Genomic DNA, 23,282 nt, shown 5'->3' with positions numbered 1-23,282 from the left:
AGGAACCTTCCCTTGGTCTTCCCGCCAGATCACTTGCCGCTTGCCGCTTGCCAGTCCACGCCCCCCTGGATGAGCGGCCCCGCATGGCCCCAGCGCCGGACTCCGAACGCCGAAACCGGAAGGGGCGAGGTGGGGGAGAACGGGAGGCTCAGCATTCCGTCAGTCGCAGCGCTGGCTGTCAACTTTTCTTTTTAGCACTGGGGAGGCAAGTCAGCTCCTGCCCAGTTTTAAAAAGAAAAGTTGACAGCCAGCGATTGTTCCGCTGCCGCCAGCATGGCCTGGCTGGCAGCGGAAGATGTAACGGAGCCCACGGGGGATTCGCCTTCCTCCCACCCACAGCCGAGACTGATCGTGGGCTCCTTCGCAACCTCGGAGAGCTTCCAGGGCATGAAAGCTCACGAAAACCAGGAAGCTCTCCGAGGTTGCGAAGGAGCCCACGATCAGTCGGCTGCGGGCGGGAGGAAAGCGAATGCCACGGGGCTGGGCTCGGCTCCCCCCTCGGCTCCCCCCCTTACCAGCCCCGCCGCGGAAGGCTCCATTCTGTTCCCTGCCGGCCCGATTGAGCGGCCGGCGGTCTCCATTCAGGGAACAGACGTCCACCCCCTCCTCGGAGTCCCCGGCACCCAGCGTCCCCACGCCGCCTCCACCTCCCGGTAATGCGCCCGACCTCTGCCTCTCTCTTTCTCTCTCATATACCACGCCGGCAACAGGGAGAGAAAGAGAGAGAGAACTAGCGTGGACTTATTTTTTATTTTTTAATATTTTATTTTTTTAATTAATATTTTTTGAAAAACCGCGTTGCAGCGTTTCGCGCTAATCGAGAACGCGCAAATCGAGGGATCACTGTATTGAGTATCAGGATGACAATTGAAAGGTCCTTGGTGCCTCTCTCAGCTTATTATTATTATTATTATTATTATTATTATTATTATTATTATTATTATTATTTATTAGATTTGTATCCCGCCCGTCTCTGCAGACTCAGAGCGGCTCACAGCAGTAATTAAAACAATATACAATAACAAATCTAATACAGTGAACCCTCGATCATCGCGAGGGTTCCATTCCAGGACCCCACGCGATGATCGATTTTTAGCGAAGTAGCGGTGCGGAAGTAAAAACACCATCTGCGCGTGCGCAGATGGTGTTTTTGCTTCCACTGCCGCCCGCCCTTCGCCCGCCCACCCCGTTGCTCGCGCCCACCCACCCCGTTGCTCACGCTGTTGCTGGGGCCGCTTCCCAGCTGGGGAGCCGAGCTAGGGAGTCCCCACCGCGCGCGCGTTGCTGGGGAAAGCGCGCGCGCTTGGGGAATCCCTAGCTCCGCTTCCCAGCTGGGGAGCCGAGCTAGGGAGTCCCCACCGCGCGCGCGTTGCTGGGGAAAGCGCGCGCGCTTGGGGAATCCCTAGCTCCGCTTCCCAGCTGGGGAGCGGAGCTAGGGATTCCCCAAGCGCGCGCGCTTTCCCCAGCAACGCGCGCGCGGTGGGGACTCCCTAGCTCGGCTCCCCAGCTGGGGAGCGGAGCTGCGATGTCCCCAAGCGTGCGGGCACCGCCCGCCCGCCCACGCTGTTGCTGGGGCCGCTTCCCAGCTGGGGAGCCAAGCTGGGGTGTCCCCGCGCGTGCCGCCCGCCCGCCCACGCCGTTGCTCGCGCCGCCGCTGGGGTCTTACGGGGGCAAGAGGGGGAAGACCCAGGGAAGCCTCTGCCCAGCGGGGAAACTCCACCATCTACGCATGCGTGGAAGGGCATGCATGCGCAGATGGTGGAGTTTACTTCCGGGTTGAAAACTCGCGAAATAGCCCTTTCCCGATCCTTGAGGACGCGAAACTCGAGGGTTCACTGTATTAAGAGACTAAAATAACAATTTAACATTAAAAGCTTAAAAAAAAACCCCATTATTTAAAAAGCATACATACAAACATACCATACATAAAACTACATAGGCAAGGGGAGATGTCTCAGTTCCCCCATGCCTGACGGGGTCTTAAGAAGATTACGAAAGGCAAGGAGGGTGGGGGCAGTTCTAATCTCTGGGGGGAGCTGGTTCCAGAGGGTCAGGGCCGCCACAGAGAAGGCTCTTCCCCTGGGTCCCGCCAGATGACATTGTTTAGTCGACGGGACCCGGAGAAGACCAACTCTGTGGGACCTAATCGGTCGCTGGGATTCGTGCGGCAGAAGGCGGTCCCTGAGATAATCTGGTCCGGTGCCATGTAGGGCTTTATAGGTCATAACCAACACTTTGAATTGTGACCGGAAACTGATCGGCAACCAATGCAGACTGCGGAGTGTTGGTGTAAGCTTAACCCAAAGTGCTAGAAGTGGTTAGAGTGCAGCACTGCAGGCTACTTCAGCTCACTGCTAGCTGTAATTCAGCAGTTCACATCTCGCCCCTGACTCAAGGTTGACTCAGCCTCCCATCCTTCTTGAGGTGGGTCAAATGAGGACCCAGATTGCTGGGGGCAAGAGGCTGATTCTTAGGGAGGGTTGTGAAAGCAGTATGAAGCGGTACATAAGTCTAAATGCTATTGCTATTGCTAGAAGGGAATGGTAGGAGGAGACAAGGTGGAGAGGGAGGAAGACACGGAGGAGGACGAGGTGCAGGAGAAGGAGGACATGGAGGAGATAGAGGAGGAGGAGGAGAAGAGGTGGTGGAGGAGAGGAAACAGAGGTGATGGAGGACATGGCGAGAAGTAGGAAGTGGTGGAGAAGGAGAACATGGAGGGGGAGAAGGAGAAGTAATGGAGGAGAGGAAAAAGTGGAGGAGGTAGAAAAGGAAAGGAAATGGAGGAGGAGGAGGTGAAGAGGTGGTGGAGGAGGAGATAGAAGAGGTAGTGGAGGACATGGAGAAGAGGAAGTGGTGGTGGAGAAGGAGAACATGGAGGGGGAGAAGGAGAAGTAATGGAGGAGAGAAAAAAGTGGAGGAGATGGAAAAAGAGAGGAAATTGAGGAGGAGAAGAAGAAGAGGTGGTGGAGGAGGAGATAGAAGAGGTAGTGGAGGACATGGAGAGGAGGAAGTGGTGGTGGAGAAGGAGGAGGTGGAGTGGTGAAGAAGGAGGACATGAATAGAGGGAGTGGACGAGGAGAAGAGAAGGTGGAGGACATGAACATTAGAAGAACCAAGCTGAATTGGGCCAAAGTGCATCGAGTCCAGCATTCTGTGTCCCACAGTGGCCCACCAATTGTCCATGGGAATCTTGAGCAGAAAGAGAAGGCAAAACCCTCCCTTTCCCTTGACCCCCAACAAATGGTACTCAAGGGAACCCTGCCTGCCTCAACCAACATAGAGGTGGCACTTGGACATCCGTGGAGGAAGATTGGAGAACGACTCTGGGTCCTCCCCGAGCTTGGTCCTTTTCGTGCACACGTTCCTTAACGTTCCATAACACGCTGCAGTTGAGCTGGGTGCCTCCCCATAGTTTTTGTGGCAGTCAACGACAAGGCCTGGCTTCTTCTTCCCATCCCCTCCCCTGCTCAGGTCCCTGTTTCCCATCGGCCTCTTTTTCTTCTCCCCGTAGCCAAAGCTGTTTTACTGATCATTGTGTGTCTCCTGCAGGCCCTCTACGAATTGGTGAAATGTAACTTCAACGCGGAAGAAGCTTTGAGGCGACTCCGATTCAACGTGAAGGTCATTCGAGGTGAGACTAAGGGCAGTTCTTCTATTTTCTCTCTTCTTTCCGTCTTTCCGTTGTTTGGCAGAAACTTCCGTAGTCCCACTTGGGGGGGCGGGGGGGACCAGGGTGTCCAGCAAACCTGGAAAGCGGGGAATTTATTTATTTTATTTTATTTATTTTATTTATTTTATTTATTTTATTTATTTTATTTATTTTATTTATTTTATTTATTTTATTTATTTTATTTATTTTATTTATTTTATTTATTTTATTTATTTTATTTATTTTATTTATTTTATTTATTTTATTTATTTTATTTTATTTTATTTTATTTTATTTTATTTATTTTATTATTTATTTTATTTTATTTTATTTTATTTTATTTTATTTTATTTATTTTATTAGATTTATATGCCGCCCTTCTCCGAAGACTCGGGGCGGCTCACAACAGTAATAAAAGCAACAAAACAGTGGAACAAATCTAATATTAAAAGAAAAAAATATATAAAACCCCAACAATTAAAACCATACAACACATACATACCATACATAAAATATAAAAGCCTTGGGGAAGTGTCTCAGTTCCCCCATGCCTGGCGATATAGGTGGGTCTTGAGTAATTTGCGAAAGACAAGGAGGGTGGGGACAGTTCTAATCTCTGGGGGGATTTGATTCCAGAGGGCTGGGGCCGCCACAGAGAAGGCTCTTCCCCTGGGGCCCGCCAGACGACATTGTTTAGTTGAAGGGGCCCGGAGGAGACCAACTCTGTGGGACCTTATCGGTCGCTGGGATTCGTGCGGTAGCTGGAGAGGATATTTTGTGGTCTTTTTGTTTTCTTCCTAACATTTGTATTGTGTCTTTTGAATAGCATGTAAATGTGATTCATTTCTATGGGGCGACTATGGGTCTACTGATGGCTGGTTTGTCTGAATGCCAAGCTTCCAGATTTCTGGATTTAGTTTTGTCTAGGATTCAAGAGTGATAGTAAAAAAAGCTAAGGAAGAAAAAAAAAGAAGGAAAAAGAACACGTTCTCCTCTAGCAGCCAAACACCTGGATAAACAGGGATAAACACCAGTCAAGCAATCAGGCAAAATATGGTATCCTAATCTAGGAACTATTGAGAAGAAAGCCACATCACCACCATCAAAACTTATTTTGCATTGATGATGTTAACTAGCTGGCTAATGAAATATCTACAAGCAAACTACAATTTTCCTTTATAAATGGAGAAGAATCTAAACCCAATTTCTATATAAAGGTGACATAACTTACTGGGAATTATCAGGGAAATCAGTAGTTTGGGAAATATCAGGGAATTCGTGAAAAAAATTGAATAAATCAGGGAAAAAACACAAACTGTATTAAAATGTTTAAAAGTCAGGGAAAAATCATGTAAAAAAAAACAACACCGGATTGCGCTGCCTGGCAGAGTCAAGCAAAAATGAGCATAACTGTGGCAACAACTTGCTTCCTCAGCTACCGATATTTCTCCACGGCTTAGCCATTTGGTATGACGTCATCTACGACCGCACTTTAACTAGATCGCAAGTTACAGGGAAATATCAGGGAATTTCAAAATGCTTTCCCTCTGGACACCCTGAAAAAACCTCTCCCCCAGGTTCCCCAAGCTCACCTTTTCAAACTTGTTGCCCTTGATGGGAACAGGTAGTCCTCTAGTTCAGTGTTTCCCAACCTTGGCAACTTGAAGATATCTGGACTTCAACTCCCAGAATTCCCCAGCCAGCATTCGCTGGCTGGGGAATTCTGGGAGTTGAAGTCCAAATATCTTCAAGTTGCCAAGGTTGGGAAACACTGCTCTAGTTCAACACTGGCAACTTTAAGACTTGTGGACTTCAACTCCCAGAATTCCTCGGCCACAAGTTCTTAAAAAGTTGTCAACATTGGGAGACTGCTGCTCTAGTTCCCTTAAAAGGAAAAGGAATGGGAAGGAAAGGGGGAAGGAATTGAAAAAAAGGAAAAGATAAAAGTTTGATTAAACGTAAAGGTTACCCATGGATCAATTTCACCCCTGAGCAGAGTTTTATACCTGGGTCTCCAGTTTAATCTCAGCCCTTAATGCGAAGGGAAGGGCTGCTGGATTAACTAAAGACTCATCCTGCTGAAGACGTGGTTGAAAACATCGGCAGCACAGAGCCCGTCAACCCCAATATTGGGCTGGATTCAATGAAGAATTAATTATGGGACGGTTTGAAGACCTCATTGAGGTAGCTCTGACACGCCGTCCAAACCAGGGCTGTGATTAACATAGAGAATGTTGGCTACATTATGAAGCCATGCTTTGTTTCATGTTCAGAGCATCTAATCATTATCTGTGTTTGAAGGAGGTTCAATTAGCAGTTAATTGAATATTTTCCGGCCTCTATATAGAATAGAATAGAATTTTATTGGCCAAGTGTGATTGGACACAAAAGGAATTTGTCTTGGTGCATATGCTCTCAACGTACATAAAATAAAATATACATTTGTCAAGAATCATGTGGTACAACACTTAATGATTGTCATAGGGGTCAAATAAGCAATGAAGAAGCAATACAGTGGTACCTCAAGATACGAACCCCTCGTCTTACGAACAACTCAAGATACGAACCCGGGGTTCAGAAATAATTTGCCTCTTCTTATGAACTTTTTTCGTGATACGAACGCCAAACCCGAACTTCCGGGTTTGGCGTTCGGAGGCTTCTGGGAAGCCCCCCAGCCCGGCTGTCACCTTTTAAAACAGCCGCGCAGCTTTCCAGCAGCCTCTGAACGCCAAACCCGGAAGTTCGGGTTTGGCGTTCGTATCACGAAAAAAGTTCGTAAGAAGAGGCAAATTTTTTCTGAACCGTTCGGAGGCTGCTGGAAAGCCGCGCGGCTGTTTTAAAAGGTGACAGCCAGGTGGCAGGGCTTTCCAGCAGCCTCCAAATGCCAAACGCGGAAGTTTGGGTTTGGCGTTCGGCTTCGGGAGACGGCTGGGAAGCCGCGCGGCTGTTTTAAAAGGTCACAGCCGGGCGGCAGCGGTTTTTTTGCGGGGGGGGGGGGTTTTGGTTGCACGGATTAATTGACTTTACATTGTTTCCTATGGGAAACAATGTTTCGTCTTACGAACCTTTCGTCTTACGAACCTCCCCCTGGAACCAAGTAGGTTGGTAAGACGAGGTATGACTGTACAGTATTAATAAAAATCTTAGGATATAAGCAACAGGTTACAGTCATACAGTCAACATGGGAGGAAATGGGTGATAGGAATGATGAGAAAAACTAGTAGAATAGAAGTGCAGATTTAGTAGAAAGTCTGACAATGTTGAGGGAATTATTTGTTTAGTAGAGTGATGGCGTTCGGGAAAAAACTGTTCTTGTGTCTAGTTGTCTTGCTGTGCAGTGCTCTGTAGCGACATTTTGAGGGTAGGAGTTGAAACAGTTTGGGTCCAGGATGCAAGGGGTCAGTAAATATTTTCCCCGCCCTCTTTTTGACTCGTGCAGTGTACAGGTCCTCAGTGGAAGGCAGATTGGTAGCAATTGTTTTTTCTGCAGTTCTGATTATCCTCTGAAGTCCTGTTGGGTTGCAGCACCAAACCAGACAGTTATAGAGGAGCAGATGACAGACTCAACGATTCCTCTGTAGAACTGAATCAGCAGCTCCTTGGGCAGTTTGAGCTTCCTGAGCTGGCGCAGAAAGAACATTCTTTGTTGTGCTTTTTTGATGATGTTTTTGATGTTAGGTGACCATTTTAGGTCTTGAGATATGATAGAACCTAGAAATTTGAAGGTCTCTACTGTTGATACTATGTTGTCTAGTATTGTGAGAGGTGGAAGGGTGGAAGGGTTTCTCCTAAAGTCTACCACCATTTCTACGGTTTTGAGTGTGTTCAGTTCTAGATTGTTCTGGTCACACCACAAGGATAGTTGTTCAACTTCCCATCTGTATGCGGATTCATCATTGTCTCGAATGAGTCCGATCACTGTTGTATCATCTGCAAACTTCAGTAGTTTAACAGATGGATCGTTTGAGATGCAGTCATTAGTGTATAGAGAGAAGTGGTGAGAGTACACAGCCTTGGGGGGCACCTGTGCTAATTGTACATGTATCTGATGTGATTTTTCCTAGCTTCACCTGACAGAATAACAGAGTTAGAAGGGACCTTGGAGGTCTTCTAGCCCAATCCTTGGTCTCTTCAGCCTTGAGACACGGCGTTTAAGGGGTGACTTGATTGAAGTGTATAAAATCATGCATGGGATAAAAAAGGTGGATAGAGAAAAAATATTTTCTCTATCACACAATACTAGGACGAGGGGGCCCTCCCTAAAGCTCATAGGTGAGAAAGTGAGGACAAATAAAGGGAAATATTTCTTCACCCAGAGGTTCCTTGGTTTATGGAATTCACTTTCAGAAGAGGTAGTGACAACTGTCAGCCTTGATAGCTTCAAGGCTGGATTAGACAGATTCATGGATGCCAAGTGTATCGGTGGTTATTGAAACGGATGTCCAAGTGCCGCCTCTATGTTGGTTGAGGCAGGCAGGATTCCCCTGGGTCCCATTTGTTGGGGGTCAAAGGAAAGGGAGGGTCTTGCCTTCTCTTTCTGCTCAAGAACCCCATGGACAATTGGGCCACAGAATGCTGGACTCGATAGGCTTTGGCCCGATTCAACATGGCTCTTCTTATGTTCTACTCCAAGAGTAGGCAAAGTTGGCTCTTCTATGACATGTGGACTTCAACTCCCAGAATTCCTGAGCTAGCATGATCGGCTCAGGAATTCTGGGAGTTGAAGTCCACAAATCATAGAAGAGCCAACTTTGCCTGCCCTTGTTCTAATCCATCTTACGGTGGTTCTCCTCCTACCTCTCTGGTCAATCACAGTTGGTGTTGGTAGGGGGACAGAGGTCGACTCCTAGACCCCTTCTTTGTGGGGTGCCTCGGGGTTGCTCCTCTCCTCCCTTCTATTTAACATGTACATGAAACCGCTGGGTGAGTGGATTTGCAGTAAAGTTAAACTATATTGGAAAATGATAGAAAAAATGATAAAAGAAATAGTATTGCAAGAGATAGAAAAAACCCCGGAATTTTACTTACTGGGTACAACAAAGCAGAAATACAGTGATACCTTGTCTTACAAACTTAGTAATTGGTTCCGGGATGAGGTTTTTAAGGTGAAAAGTTTGTAAGATGGAACAATGTTTCCCATAGGAATCAATGGAAAAGCGATTAATACGTGCAAGCCCAAAATTCACCCCTTTTGCCAGCCGAAGTGCCCGTTTTGGCGCTGCTGGGATTTCCCTGAGGTTCCCCTCCATAGGAAACCCCACCTCCGGACTTCTGTGTTTTTGCGATGCTGCAGGGGAATCTCAGCATTGCAAAAACAAGCGCTTCGCTGGCAACAAAAGTCCGGAGGTGGGGTTTCCCATGGAGGGGAGCCCCAGGGGAATCCCAATAGCACAAAAACAGGTGCTTCGCTGGCAACGGAAGTCCGGAGGCGGGGCATCCCAGCGGTGATGGTGGGTTTGTAAGGTGAAAATAGTTTGTAAGAAGAGGCAAAAAAATCTTAAACCCCGGGTTTGTATCTCGAAAAGTTTGTATGATGAGGCGTTTGTAAGATGAGGTATCACTGTATAAGAAAGATATTCTCTATCTAGTTATTCATATTTTGACCGCGGCCAGGATAGTTTATGTGCAAAATTGGAAAGGGGAAAATATTCCCAAAGATGAAGATGTAATTAAGAAAATATTGGACTGCGCCGAGATGGATATGATGACAAGACGGTTAAACAATCAGGAAGAATCAGAATTTTATATTATTTGGAATAAGGTGTATATATGGATAAATAAGAAGAAAATTTAGATATAAAACCTATGTGAGAATTATAAATATACTAAAATGACTTATCTTTTCTTTTTTCCTTTTTTCTTTTTTTTTCTTTCTTTTTTTATTAAAAAATATTTTTTATTGTATTACAAAGATAAAAAAGGAAGAGCAAATGTATCTTATTTTACATCACTATTTCGACATATACTTATAATTATATAATCATTGTACTTATCTTCTTAATTATTTTATACAGATATTTCATATTATTTCAAAATAAAGAGGTTATTATATCAATAATTCAACATAAATTCTAAACTTTCTATCTAAATGTTTTGTACGTTCTTGCCCTTCCTTCACCCATACCCCCCCCCCTTGAACTGTTTGAAACAGTTCAAAATTTCTTTGATTATTGATTTGCGGTATATGGCGGCTGCGGTTTTAACAGATTTTATTCTGACATACACTTTATCTAAGGTCAGTTTAGATTGAGTTTAATATCAAATCAACTGAAGATTTTCAGAATCTGGTATTTCTTCACTATCAATGTTCTTTTCATGTATCATCTTGTTTTAGTTTTAATTTTTTGTCTTTTTTTCTTGTTGTTACCCATTCGTAAAATTTTCCCCAAATTTCGTAATATTTTGAGTCTTCGTGGTTTTTGAGTTTTTGGGTAAGTCTGTCCATTTCTGCACAATCATAGATTTTCTTAATAATAATTTCTCTTTCTGATGGTGTATCCTCTTTTTTCCAGTTCTGTGCTATTATAATTCTTGTGGCTGTGATTATATGCTGAATCAGATAGAAACAATATTTTTTGAGTTTTTGATCTATTATGCCCAAAAGAAAAGTCTCTGGTTTTAATTTTAGTGTGATTGTGGTCATATCCCGAATCCATACTTGAATTTTTTTCCAGATCTTTTTTTATATGGGGACATGTCCACCATAGGTGGAAAAAGGTCCCACTTTTATTATTGCACCTCCAGCAGTTTGGCTTCAGGTTTGGGTAAATTTTAGCTTTTTTCCTTTTTTCATATGAAATTTCTTTATTGCAAGGTTGAGCAAAATTTCTTCTTTTCATTTAAATTAATATGTTGACTTAAGGCATTAACAATGTATTCTTTTCCTGTAAAAAATTTTTTACTTCTATGACAAGAGGGAAAATTGTAACCCCTACTTCATGTTAAATGTTTGTTTGTATGTTTGTCAATTTTTATGAAAATTAATAAAGTTTTATAAAAAAAAGAAAGAAAGAAACCGCTGGGTGAGATCATCCGACAACATAGGGTGAATTCCCAACGATACACTGACAACACTCAGCTGTACATTTCCACCCCGTGTCAATTCAACTGGCTCATATTTACAACAGTCGCAGTGCCCTTTTGCAACCTTCAGACAAGCAAAGTCAATGGGGAAGCCAGATTCACTTAACAACCGTGTCTCTAACTTAACCAGCCGTAGTGATTCACTTAACAACTGTGGCAAGAAAAGTTGTAAAACTGGGGCGAAAGTCAATAGACATCTCGCTTAACAACAAACATTTTGGGCTCGTCGTAAGTCATGGACCAGCTGGAATCCTTTCACCCCCTCCTCTCCCTCTCAGTAGATCTTGCTAAGCAGTTCCTGTGTAGCTCGTGCCCTTCGTGCGAAAGTCAAAAGAACAGACCGTTTCCAAGGTAGTCATATGCCTCCTGTCTCGAAAGAAAGAATCGTGGGTCAGGGATCGATGCAACAATTAAATGCAGCCACTTCCAATAAAGTCAGGATCTCGTGGCAGAACGATCCGGCAAGACCAGATGAAAATACCTGTCAGTGCTTGGGGGCTGAAGCGTATTTCTCCTTTAAAAACACACAAAAATCTGCCCAAGTTATTGAACAGCTTTTAAAAAATGTACATGGAGTGCTCTCATTTCTAAAAATGTAGGGAAAATCTTTTTTCTTTATAGAGGATATCTATCTATCTCTATCTAATTATCTATTTATCTCTATCTAATCTATCTATCTATCTATCTATCTATCTTATCTACCTACCTACATATCTACTTAACTATCTAAGATATATAGGTATATCTATCTATATGTATAAAAGCAAAATGACACACACATCACAAAATCTCTGGAACCGTAAAGCCTTGAAATTTGGCAACTATGTTCATCTTGGCTTCTACATAATTGCTAAGAAAGGGTTTTTCGAAATGTCAATCAAATCATTAGTATTATCTTATGCAATATTATATTAATTAACATGCTCTGATGAGTTAGACGTTCTACTCCCCCTCCCTACCTGAAAAGAACTCTGTTCCAACTGCCAGTTGCCTTATATTGATACGCTCCAATGCTAAGGAGTTACACATTCTACATAAATTTTCAAGCTTTAACTGTCAATTTATCAAGCCCCATCACATAGTTTTATAGCCAAGCACAGGTACCCAGCTACTAGTGTGTGTGTGTGTGTGTGTGTGTGTGTGTGTACTGGTATATATGTGTATATGTATATGCATATACAGTAATACCTTGTCTTACGAACTTAATTAGTTCCCGGAGGAGGTTCGTAAGGTGAAAAGTTCGTAAGACGAAATATTGTTTCCCATAGGAAACAATGTAAAAAGAATTAATGCGTGCAAGGAAAAAAACCGCGGCCACCCAGCTGTCACCTTTTGAAACAGCCGGGCGCTTCTCAGCGTTCTTCCGAACGCCAAACCTGAACTTTTGCCAAACTTCCGGGTTTGGCGTTCGGGAGGCCACCAAGAAGCCCCGCCGCCCAGCTGTCGCCTTTTGAAACAGCCAGGGGGCTTCTCGGCGTTTTGCCGAACGCCAAACCCGAAAGTTCGGCAAAAGTTCAGGGTCGGCGTTCGGGTTCAGGAGGACGCTGAGAAGCCCCGCCGCCCGGCTGTTAGCTTTTCAAAAGAGCCGCAGAGCTGTCAGGCCGGTCGGGAGGCTGGAAAGGAGGTGGGGAATCCCAATAGGGAATTCCATGGGCGGAGCTTTGACGTCACTAAGACGTCCTTCCTTCGGCCGGCCAGAGGCAAAAAATTTCCAAACCCCGGGTTCATATCTTGGATTATTCGTATGGCGAGGGGTTCGTATCACGAGGTACCACTGTATGTGTATATGTGTATGTACAGTAAATCCATATCCTTCCCTCCTCCCTCCCTCTTTCTTACTTTCTTTTTCCTTCCACCCTTCCTTCCTTAAGTTCTTTCACTTTTCCTTCCTTCCTTCCTTCCTTCCTTCCTTCCTTCTTTCTAGTAGTCTTTGACTTAGGGCCACAATTAGACCCAAAATTTCTTTTGCTAAGAGAGACATTTGTTAAGTGAGTTTTTCTCCCCATTTGATCACCTTTCTAGCCCCATCTATTAAGTAAATCCCTGCAGTTGTTAAATTAGTTAATGAATTCTTGTTAAATTAATCCGGCCTCCCCATTGACTTTGCTTGTCCGAAGGTCACAAAAGGTGATTAGATGACCCCGGAGTTTAAGACTTTTTTGCCTCTTCTTCCGAACTATTTTCACCTTAAGAACCCGCCGCTGGGATGCCCCGCCTCCGGACATCTGTTGCCAGCGAAGCGCCCGTTTTCGCACTGGTGGGATTCCCCTGAGGCTCCTCTCCATGGGAAACACCACCTCCGGACTTCCGTTGCCAGCGAAGCGTCCGTTTTTGCGATGCTGGGATTCCCTTGCAGCATCGCAATGGAAGTCCGGAGGTGGGGTTTCCCATGGAAGGGAGCCTCAGGGGAATCCCAGCAGCGCGAAAATGGGCGCTTCGGCTGGCAAAAGGGGTGAATTTTGGGCTTGCACGCATTAATCGCTTTTCCATTGATTCCTATGGGAAACATTGTTTCATCTTACAAACTTTTCACCTTACGAACCTCGTCCTGGAACCAATTAAGTTCGTATGACAAGGTATCACTGTATATGTTTCATCATATTTCCTCATCTTAGGTTTTGGGAGACTTATGATCTCCGTCTCTTTCCTCCTTTCTTTTCATCCCTGTTAAATATTTTTCCATGATGCCTCTGAAGGGTTTGTTATCTGTACTTCATATCTCCTCCTCTGTGCTGTGTGCTATTGTTCGGTGCAAAAAAAAAAAACCCACCTCCTGCAGCAAAAAAAAAAAAAAATCCACGTTCCTTGGGGTCACGCTCCCCCCCCCCCCCCCGGCATCACTCTGCGCCACACCCAGGGGGGCTCGCCCCACTATTTGAGAAGCACTGCTTTAGGACAATAAATTAAGAGTTTGTCCTACATTGATTCTTTTTTTATGGCTTTTAAGATTCTGCTCTTATAACCTATAGCAGAGGCCTTCAATCTTGGCAATTTAAGACTTGTGGACTTCAATCTTCTATGTTAGAAACATAGAAACATAGAAGACTGAAGACAGAAAAAGACCTCATGGTCCATCTAGTCTGCCCTTATACTATTTCCTGTATTTTATCTTACAATGGATATATGTTTATCCCAGGCATGTTTAAATTCGGTTACTGTGGATTTACCAACCACGTCTGCTGGAAGTTTGTTCCAAGGATCTACTACTCTTTTCAGTCAAATAATATTTTCTCATGTTGCCTTTGATCTTTCCCCCAACTAACTTCAGATTGCGTCCCCCATGTTTCTATGTTTCAACTCCCAGAATTCTCCAGCCAGCTATGTTGGCTGGAGAATTCTGGAAGTTGAAGTCCACAAGTCTTAAAGTTGCCAAATTTGGGGACCCCTGGAAAGTCGATTTCTAGCATTTCTGGTAGCCTTGGTATCTTGACCTGGCCTACCTTGCAGGGCTGACGTTCTCTTCCTGACTGCTTCTCTTCCCCCCTTACAGATGAGCTCTGTGCCTGGAGTGAAGAAGAATGCAGGAACTTTGAACATGGATTCCGGGTGCATGGGAAAAACTTCCACCTCATTCAAGCCAACAAGGTAAATTCAATGTCACCCACTTTCAAAACCAGCCCGGTCCGTGATGGTGAACCTATGGCATGTGTGTCGCAGATGGCATGCGAAGCCATATCGGAGGGCACGTGAGAATTTATTTATTTATTTATTTATTGGTTGGTTGGATTTATATGCCGCCCCTCTCCGACGACTCGGGGCGGCTAACAGCAATCATAAAACAGCGTACAATAATAATCCAATACTAAAAGCGATTAAAAACCCATTATATAAAAACCAAACATACATACAGACATACCATGCGTAAATTGTAAGACCTCGGGGGAAAGGGAATCTCAATTCTCCCATGCCTGGCGGCAGAGGTGGGTTTTAAGCAGCTTACGAAAGGCAAGAAGGGTGGGGGCAGTTCTAATCTCTGGGAGGAGTTGGTTCCAGAGGGCCGGGGCCGCCACAGAGAAGGCTCTTCCCCTGGGTCCCGCCAAGCGGCATTGTTTAGTTGACGGGACCCGGAGAAGGCCCACTCTGTGGGACCTAACCGGTCGCTGGGATTCGTGCAGCAGAAGGCGGTCCCTGAGAATTTGCCCTGTGTCAGCTCCAGCGTGCATGCGCCCCCTGGCCAGCTGATTTCCAGCCTTGGAAAAAGTCATTTTGCCCTCCGGACACTTCAGCGAAGCTTTCCTGGAATCCCTGGAGGCAACAAAAAATCACCCAACAGACAAACCGGAAGTTCGGAAAAATGCACTTCCGGTTTGCCTGTTGTGCTGTTTTTTGCACTTCGATGGTTCTGGGAAGCTTCCTGAAGCCCCGGAGTGCAAAAAAAAACAGCACAGTGGGCAAACCGGAAGTGCGTTTTTCCAAACTTCCGGTTTGCCCATTGTGCTGTTTTGTGTCCTCCAGAACTTCAGGAAACTTTCCTAAAGCCTCCAGAGTGCAAAAAACAGCACAACGGTGTTCTGTCGAGCTCTCTGGTAGAATCATCCCAAAAATAACAATGTTCTTTATACCAAAAATTCAAATAAACGAAGCCCTCTTTTTGTATAGCAAAGAGCACTCGTCTCCAAACAAACTGGTAATTTGTACAAGTCCCTTATCAGTTCTGAGATACTTAGCTTGCAGCTGTGAGGCAATTCACAGTCCTTCTTCTTTCACAAAGTGAAACACACTTTGCTCTGGTTTAGTTTCAAAGCAGGGAAAAATCAGCACACAAAAGGTCAAAGGCAGCAAAGCAGTCACGAAACACAACGATCAGATAATCCTCCACAATGGCCAAACCCACAGGCTGCTCTTTATAGCAGCCTCACTAATGACCACAGCCCCACCCAACCACAGGTGGCCTCATTTTCTTTGATAATAATCTCCCAGTTGTTGCTGCCTATGCATCGCTCTCCGCATGCGTGGCTGTATCATTAACTCTTGTTCTGAATCCAAGGAGGAGCTAGATAATTGATCTCCTTCTGAGCTGTCTGCCCCACTCTCCTCCTCCCTGTCACTCATGTCTTCTTGGTCAGAGGAGCCTTCATCAGCAGATTCCACCGGGAGCAAAACAGGCCTGCGGCATTTGGATGCCTCCCCCACCTCCACAGTCCTTGGGGCAGGAGCTGGGCCAGAGCTAACCACAACAAATGGCAAACCAGAAATGTTTTTTCCTGAACTTCGCCCTTTGGGGCATTTTTTTTCACATACCAGGATTCAGTAAGGCCATGCACATGTGCGTGGGGAAGCATGAAGGAGGTGCGCATGTGTGGGGGGGGAGAAGGAAGGGGTGTGGGCACATGCACGCATGCTAGCACACCAACACACATCCTTTCGACGCGCGAACCCAAAAAAGTTTCCCCATCGCTGCCCTGTAACCATTTCAGACAAATGCGCTGTCCAGTCTTTCCCAATAACTCTTTGCCCTTCTTCCTGTTTTTGTAGGTCCGGACCAGGTCGGTGGGTGAGTGCGTGGAATACTATTACATATGGAAGAAGTCAGAACGGTATGACTACTTCACCCAACAGACACGGTTCGGAAGGAAGAAGTACGTCCTACCTCCTGTAGCCACTTGCTGGCCAGAGAGTAACGTCACTGGCCATAGGTGGCAAAGCCTGAATCCCCATGGAATTGCGCCCAGAGCCCTTGACCCAAATCCTTAGGGGACTTGAGTCCAGAAATCTGTACGCGGGCAATTGAAAGCAGGAAATTAACACATGCACCCTTGGTAAAGTCAGAATTTGGCAGAGAAGTCCCTGACTTACAACCATCCATTTAGTGACCTTTTAAAGTGATTGATTGATTGATTGATTGATTGATTGATTGATTGGATTTATATGCTGTCCCTCTCCAAGGACTAATGTTACTAAATGGAAAGAAAAAGAAAGAGGGAGGGAGGAAGGGAGGGAGGAAGAATTAAGGAAGGAAGGAAGGAAGGAAAAGAGGAAGAATTAAGGAAAGAAGGAAGGAAGGAAGGAATATGGTGGCACAATAGTGAGAATGCAGGGTGACTGCCTACTGCCAGTAGTTTGATCCTCACCAGCTCAAGGGTGACTCCACCTTCCATCCATCCAAGGTGGATAAAATGAGGACCCAGATTGGTCCCAATCCCTTTTTACGACCTTCTGTCAATCAAAGTCAATGGGGGAAGCCAGTTTCCCTTAACCACCGTGTTACTAACCTATTAACTGCGGTGATTCACTTAACAACTGTGGCAAGAAAGGTCATAAAACGGGGCAAAGTTGGCTTCATCAGTGGTTCACTTAACAAAAATTTGGGGTTCAATTGTGGTCATAAGTCAAGAACCACCTAATGGCTGCTTTGTTCCTATGGAAAGACCACCTACATGTTTGCCCCTCTAATTGTCTTCTTCCATCTCTCCCAACTCTGCAGGGATTACGCGGATAACTTTTTAGATGGTGGGGAAGTGGAAAGCGCCAGCCGCGTGCGAAGCTCCCCACCCATCGCGTCGGCCCCCGGCTGCCTGGACTCCTGTTTCAACCCGGATCATTTAACGATGGAGACCACAGGTAGGTTTTTACAACATCGCATGTCTTCTCAATCTCAGGTAAACCGGGGTGATCAGTTCTGCGCGTGGGTTCATCTCCCCTGGGCCTATATAATTTATGTATGGTATGTTTGTGGGTATGTCTGCTTAAAAATGGGGTTTTTTAACTATTTTAAATTTAAAATTTAAAATTGTATATTATTAGATTTGTTATGAATTGTTTTATTGTGTTGTGAGCCGCCCTGAGTCCATGGAAAGGGGCGGCATACAAATCTAATAATAAATAAAAGAAAGAGAGGTAGGACCTGCAGACAAGTTAAAGGAATCTGGCAAAAACTTCAGAAATGGATAAAGGAAATAACTAAGATTGAACTAGAAATGAAACCTGAAATATTTTTGCTTGGCATTGTTGAAAATCAGATGAATAAGGAACATTATTACCTAATACAACATCTAATAACATCAACGAGAATAGCTATCGCACAATTTTGGAAGTATGAAAATATGCCAAATGAATGAAATTTAATTTTAAAAAATGTTAGATTGTGCTGAAGCATAGAAACATAGAAACATAGAAACATAGAAGTCTGACGGCAGAAAAAGACCTCATGGTCCATCTAGTCTGCCCTTATACTATTTTCTGTATTTTATCTTAGGATGGATCTATGTTTATCCCAGGCATGTTTAAATTCAGTTACTGTGGATTTATCTACCAAGCAGATAAACTAACAATGGAACTAAAAGAAAAAACGAAATACTACCAAATATGGGAAGAATTTTACATTTGGTTAAATTAAAGAACACTTCTTTATAGTGCTGCGAGATAAAGAAACAATTTATTTTATTTTTATTTTTTTATTATAAATTTTTTATTACAAATATATACACATTTACATACAATATATGTTTTATATTAATACAAGGCTAAATCAACGCGTAACAAATACACGAACAAACAAACATGACAAACAAACAAACAAAAATATTCTTAAAAAAAAGATCTAATTGCTTATTTAAGTACATTAATAACAATAACTATTCACTTAGCATATTTTATAATGTTTGTACTTGTATTCCCTTCAGGAGGTAAGTTTTGAATGATTTTTGATTTTAAATTATTTTCTGGTGAAGCATGTTGTGTCCTCAGCGTATACCATTTTCTCTTGTAGGTTGTCACTGTTTTTTAAATCATTTAATTCTTTTTCAATTTAATTCAATTTAAAGAACAATCTTTTTAAAAAGTCAATATAGTTTTTGTTTTGTTCATTTGATAAGAACTTACGACATAAGAATTCAACTATAATAACATGCAACTCAAACCACTGGTCTTAACACCGCCAAGAATTAAAAAAAAAAAAAAGAGAGAGGATGCTGTCAACAGTCTCTACTACAGGAGAAGAAATATATCTCTTGCTTGTTTTTTCTGTTTTCTGTATTTTATGTAAATGTACTGTTTGTCGTTATTGTCTCATTATATACAGTGTTCCCTCGCTTTTCGCGGGGGATGTGTTCCGAGACTGCCCGCGAAAGTTGAATTTCCGCGAAGTAGAGATGCTGAAGTAAATACACTGTTTTTGGCTATGAACAGTATCACAAGCCTTCCCTTTACACTTTAAACCCCTAAATTGCAATTTCTCATTCCCTTAGCAGCCATTCAGATTATTACTCACCATGTTCATTTATTAAAGTTTATTAAAAAAAAATATTTATTAAAGGCAAACAAAAGTTTGGCAATGACATATGACGTCATCGGGAGGGAAAAACCGTGGTATAGGGAAAAAAACCTGCAAAGTACTTTTTAATTAATATTTTTGAAAAACCGTGGTATAGACTTTCCGTGAAGTTCGAAGCCGTGAAAATCGAGGGAACACTGTATATGTAAATAAAAATTATTTTAAAGAAAAAAAGAGAGGTAGGATCTATATTCCTTAGTTACCAGTCCGAAAAAACGTAGGGCAGTTTATGAAATGCAAGTTAATGAGTGGTACCGAATGAATTGGGTCATTGTTGTTTTTCCCTCCTTACACCCCACAATCCCCTGCAGAGCCCTTGAGCATCGAAAGCGCAGCCTGCAGCCTCGGCAGCACCAGCGAATCCGGGCACGGCTACGAGTGCAGCACACCTTCAGAAACAAACTGTTCCTTCGACCCCCCCGAGGAGGTCCCCCCCGCCAGCCACGTCCCAACGTTCCTTCAGCACCCACCAAATCCCTCTGAAGCTGGATTCTACCAGATGGATGTGACGGACAAGGTGGAGGTGGAGGAGGAGGAGCCCTTGCGGTGCTCGGGAGACGCTATCGCTGTGGACTTCACCGCCCCGCTCCCCGAGAGTGTCACGGAAAGCTTACCTTTAATTCCCAGCCACGCGGGACTGGAGGGAGATCCAGAGACGTTGGCGGCCCCTGAGCAAGTGTCCTTAGCTGTCCCCGATTTCAGCCTCCTGGGTCTTGGAGAAGTCGATAGCCTCCTGACCACTCCACAATCCTGCCCGGAACCCGTGGCCCATTCAGACTCCGTGTCTCAGTGACAGCGGCCATCTCAGAGGTCCTTTCTAGGCTGGGAGCTGACTCAGATTCCGCGGGAGACGAGGGGACGAGAGATCGAACATCTTAGCTCAACGATTCTCTCTTCCTGGTCCTCATCGACGAAAACCCGCTGGCTCCTCCCCTTCCGTAATCCGAAGAGCGCCGGTTCCCCCCGCCAGCCTTGCCCCCCCTGGCAGTTCCAGTGTCTCTCCGGCAAAAACCAAACGCCTCCGTCACAATCTCCTGTGGAGCTGTCACAGGAGCTGGCAGAGGGGAACTGTGGCCCCCATGGGGTCATCACGGACAGGGACCCCCCTCAAAGCCATGTGGGATGGGCCGAGTCTTCCCCCTCCCAACACACACACACCCGTCGTCTCCACATTCAGCCAAACACCTCAGATTGCCGGGGGAGAGGGAAGGCGCTTTCGCCCCAGAACGGACACACTGCAGGGCGGAAGGGTGGCCGCGAGCACTTTGAAGAGGGAGGGGGCCGGGCAGGGGCGAAACCGCGAGGTTTCCTGGAATGCGGGACTAGACGTAAAAAAAAAAGGCATCGTGTTTCCCCATCACCGGAGCAAAATAGGGTAGCAAAACGCCTGAATTTTAGTTTCGTCCACAGGTCTTTTCCGCAAAACCCGATTCGGCACGGATGGGTGGGTGAACCCATCCGAGCGCATTGCTGTACATGCGCACATGTGGGACGACTTGTTGCCAAATTGTGTGATTGCAACCCTGTGTTGCTAGAACGAGTGGAAACCCTGTTTGGGGTCCCATTTTCTCTTCCCCGCGACCTCTATCTGGGCGGGGGGGGCCTTCCTTGAAGTCAGGTGCAGTTTGGGCGCAGAAAAGAGTCCAGTTAGGGGGGCCACGTCGCTCCGATCCTCTGCTGTTTTCTCAACCTTGGCGGCAAGTCCCAGAATTCCCAAGCTGGCAATTAGTGAACTTCCAAACTCCCAGAATTACCCCCCCCTCCCCCCCCCCCGACGGCCATGCCATCTGGAGGAATTCTGGGAGTCGACCTCCACCCATCTTCCAAGTTGCAGAAACACTGCCCTGGAAAGGATATTGTTCCTTACTTCAAAAGAGTCAGGAGCAGCAACGAGAGAGAGGAATTTGGCCTAGCGGCACCTTTGGATACTCTTCGGGGGGGGGGGTATTTTTTCCTTCCCCGTCCCCCGTCCCCTTCACACACACCCGCCCCCTGAAAAAATACATACATTCCACGTTTAGCCGAGTGGTTTTAGGCAAGGGGAAGATTTGGGCCTGAGAAACAACCTCACCCTCTGATTTTATGGGTTTTTTATTTTTGCTAGAGAGAAATATTTTTCACAACCAACTGCAATGGTGCTTCTTCGGCCGTGCTAAAGTGAGACTCGGAGGGGGGCTGAGGGAGAGTGCAGAGAGAAATAAAAGAGGGGAGGGGTGAGCATGAAGGGGTTTTTTTGTCCTCTACACCCACCCACCACCTCTCCAAGCTTGGTTGTTTTTGACCACTCGGGAAATATCGCCAGGAAAAAATTTTTGCAAACACAAAGACGGTGCCATACACACAGAGCTGCCCTTCTCTGGATGGCGATCCTGGGTTGCGTTTCAAATCCTTTTCCTTTTAATTTTTTTTTTTAATTGTGAAGTCCTGAAGAGGGCGTATTATTGCGTTTGTACGCTTCAAAGGGAACATTCCCCACCACACCCCAAAATCCCCTCCCTCTTCCATAAGAGACAGCCCAAACTTTGCAATTTTATACAACTGGAGCCTTAGAACAGGTAAAATGGAATCGGTTGGGAAATGAGGATGCTATCTTACACCCCCTCGTCCCCTATTTTGATTCCATCCAATCACCGCATTGTTTGTGGGCTTGTTTCCACAAACAATGTTTGGGGGAAGCCAAGATGGGTGCAGGAAGGAGAGACAGAAGTGTTTTGATTGGTTTTGTTTTTTTATTATTATTAATTTTTAAACCGTCCTTCATCCTCCCGGCTTCTTTTGAAGTTGAAGGTCAATGGTTTGCCTGTCTCTCGCCTCTCCCACCACAAACCTTGGATGGAGAGCCTGTGGAAAAAGAGAGACGGTCAACCAGACCCGAAACGAAGCGGTTGAGGACAAGATGGCGGGATTTGCTTTAGGGTGGCAGGGGCCTCCAGCCTCGGCAACTCTTAAGACTGGTGGGCTTCAACTCCCAGAGTTCCTCAGTGAGGAGCAGTGAGAGTTGGAGTCTTTAAAAGTGGCTGAGGTTGGTGACCCCTGCTTTAAGTGACCACCAGCGCTGGTGGCGGACGGAGTGAACCAAGCAGCGAAACTTGCGTGGTTGAGCTGAGAATTAAATGTCCCACAGTTAGGGGGATAAGATAAAACCCCTTTTAGGACTGACCGAGAAAATTATTTTTTTCCCCACCTCCTGTTCTTCGCATTCAGTGCTCGTCTGGATTCAGCGACACACACAACACACCCATATATGTGTGTACGTGTGTGTGTGTGTGTGTGTATACACTGCTCAAAAAAAAAACCCCAAAGGGAACACTCAAAAAACACATCCTAGATGTGAATGAATGAAATATTCTCCTTGAAGACTTTGTTCTGTACAAAGTTGAATGTGCACAACAGCCGGTGGAATTGATTGTCAATCAGTGTTGCTTCCAAAGTGGACAGTTTGATTTCACAGAAGTTTGATTTACTTGGAGTTATATGGCGTTGTTTAAGTGTTCCCTTTATTATTATTTTTTGAGCAGTGTATATATGAGTGAAATTCTTGTTTGGCTGCCGTATGTATGTGTGCATATACACATACCATGTTTCCCCGAAAATAAGACGTACCCCGAAAGTAAGGCACGTCAGAGGTTTTGCAGAATTTGCTAATATAAGGCACCCCCCGAAAATAAGGCGTAGTCAGGTTTACATACGGTACGGTGGAAAAACATACGGTACCATTCAAAGCTGTTCATAGCAGTACCGTAATAATGTGGCGTCCCCTGCTGGCCCCTTCCATCGCTTTGTACCGTCCAGTACAGCAGACACAGTCTGCTGCTGTCTCACTTTGTTTATTATACGAAATGTGCGACCTGGGCAACTTTGCAAAGCAGCTGCCACATGATCTGAGGGGACGGGGTGAGACGGAATGGGAGTCGGGATCTGACATGCCCCTCCTGGCCGCCCGCTTAACAGCCTCCCAGTCTCTACCGTCTAACCGCTCCAAGCTGCAGGAAGGGTAAGGCGGGCTGCAATACCGGCAGCTTCGGGGGCTCCTTTCCTTAGCTGTTCGTTTTGTTACCTCTAGGCAGCTGCACCAACTTTTTCCTTCCCGGCAGCGGCTCCAGCGGCTTCCTTTCATCACATGACGTTCCCAGCGCTGCTGCTCCTCGAAGGGAAGCCGCCGCCATTGCCGCCGCCGGGAAGGAAAAAGTTGGTGCAGCTGCCTAGAGGTAACAAAATGAACCGCTGAGGAAAGGAGCCCCCGAAGCTGCTGGTATTGCAGCCTGCCTTACCCTTCCG

The 23,282-nt window shown here is 45.4% G+C and overlaps 1 protein-coding gene across 3 annotated transcripts in view; it reads left to right on the top strand.

The window, feature by feature from the left end:
• Nucleotides 1-22,853, top strand: part of MIER2 (MIER family member 2) — a 120,224-nt gene extending 97,371 nt beyond the window's left edge. For 2 of the 3 annotated variants that reach the window (XM_070732281.1, XM_070732262.1), the window contains 5 exons: nt 3,550-3,631; nt 14,223-14,317; nt 16,208-16,311; nt 17,157-17,293; nt 19,316-22,853. In XM_070732281.1, coding sequence (XP_070588382.1) covers nt 3,550-3,631; nt 14,223-14,317; nt 16,208-16,311; nt 17,157-17,293; nt 19,316-19,797 — 900 coding nt within the window. In that variant the 3' untranslated portion in view covers nt 19,798-22,853. The remainder of the gene's footprint in view (nt 1-3,549; nt 3,632-14,222; nt 14,318-16,207; nt 16,312-17,156; nt 17,294-19,315) is intronic. The other variant, XM_070732272.1, reaches the window with a different exon arrangement.
• The last annotated feature ends 429 nt before the right edge of the window (nt 22,854-23,282 follow it).

This window comes from Erythrolamprus reginae, chromosome 1 (genome assembly GCF_031021105.1).
Source record: "Erythrolamprus reginae isolate rEryReg1 chromosome 1, rEryReg1.hap1, whole genome shotgun sequence".
Lineage (NCBI taxonomy): Eukaryota > Metazoa > Chordata > Lepidosauria > Squamata > Dipsadidae > Erythrolamprus > Erythrolamprus reginae.
Note: the sequence above shows the minus strand (reverse complement) of the source record. Positions and strands in the feature narration are given on the sequence as shown.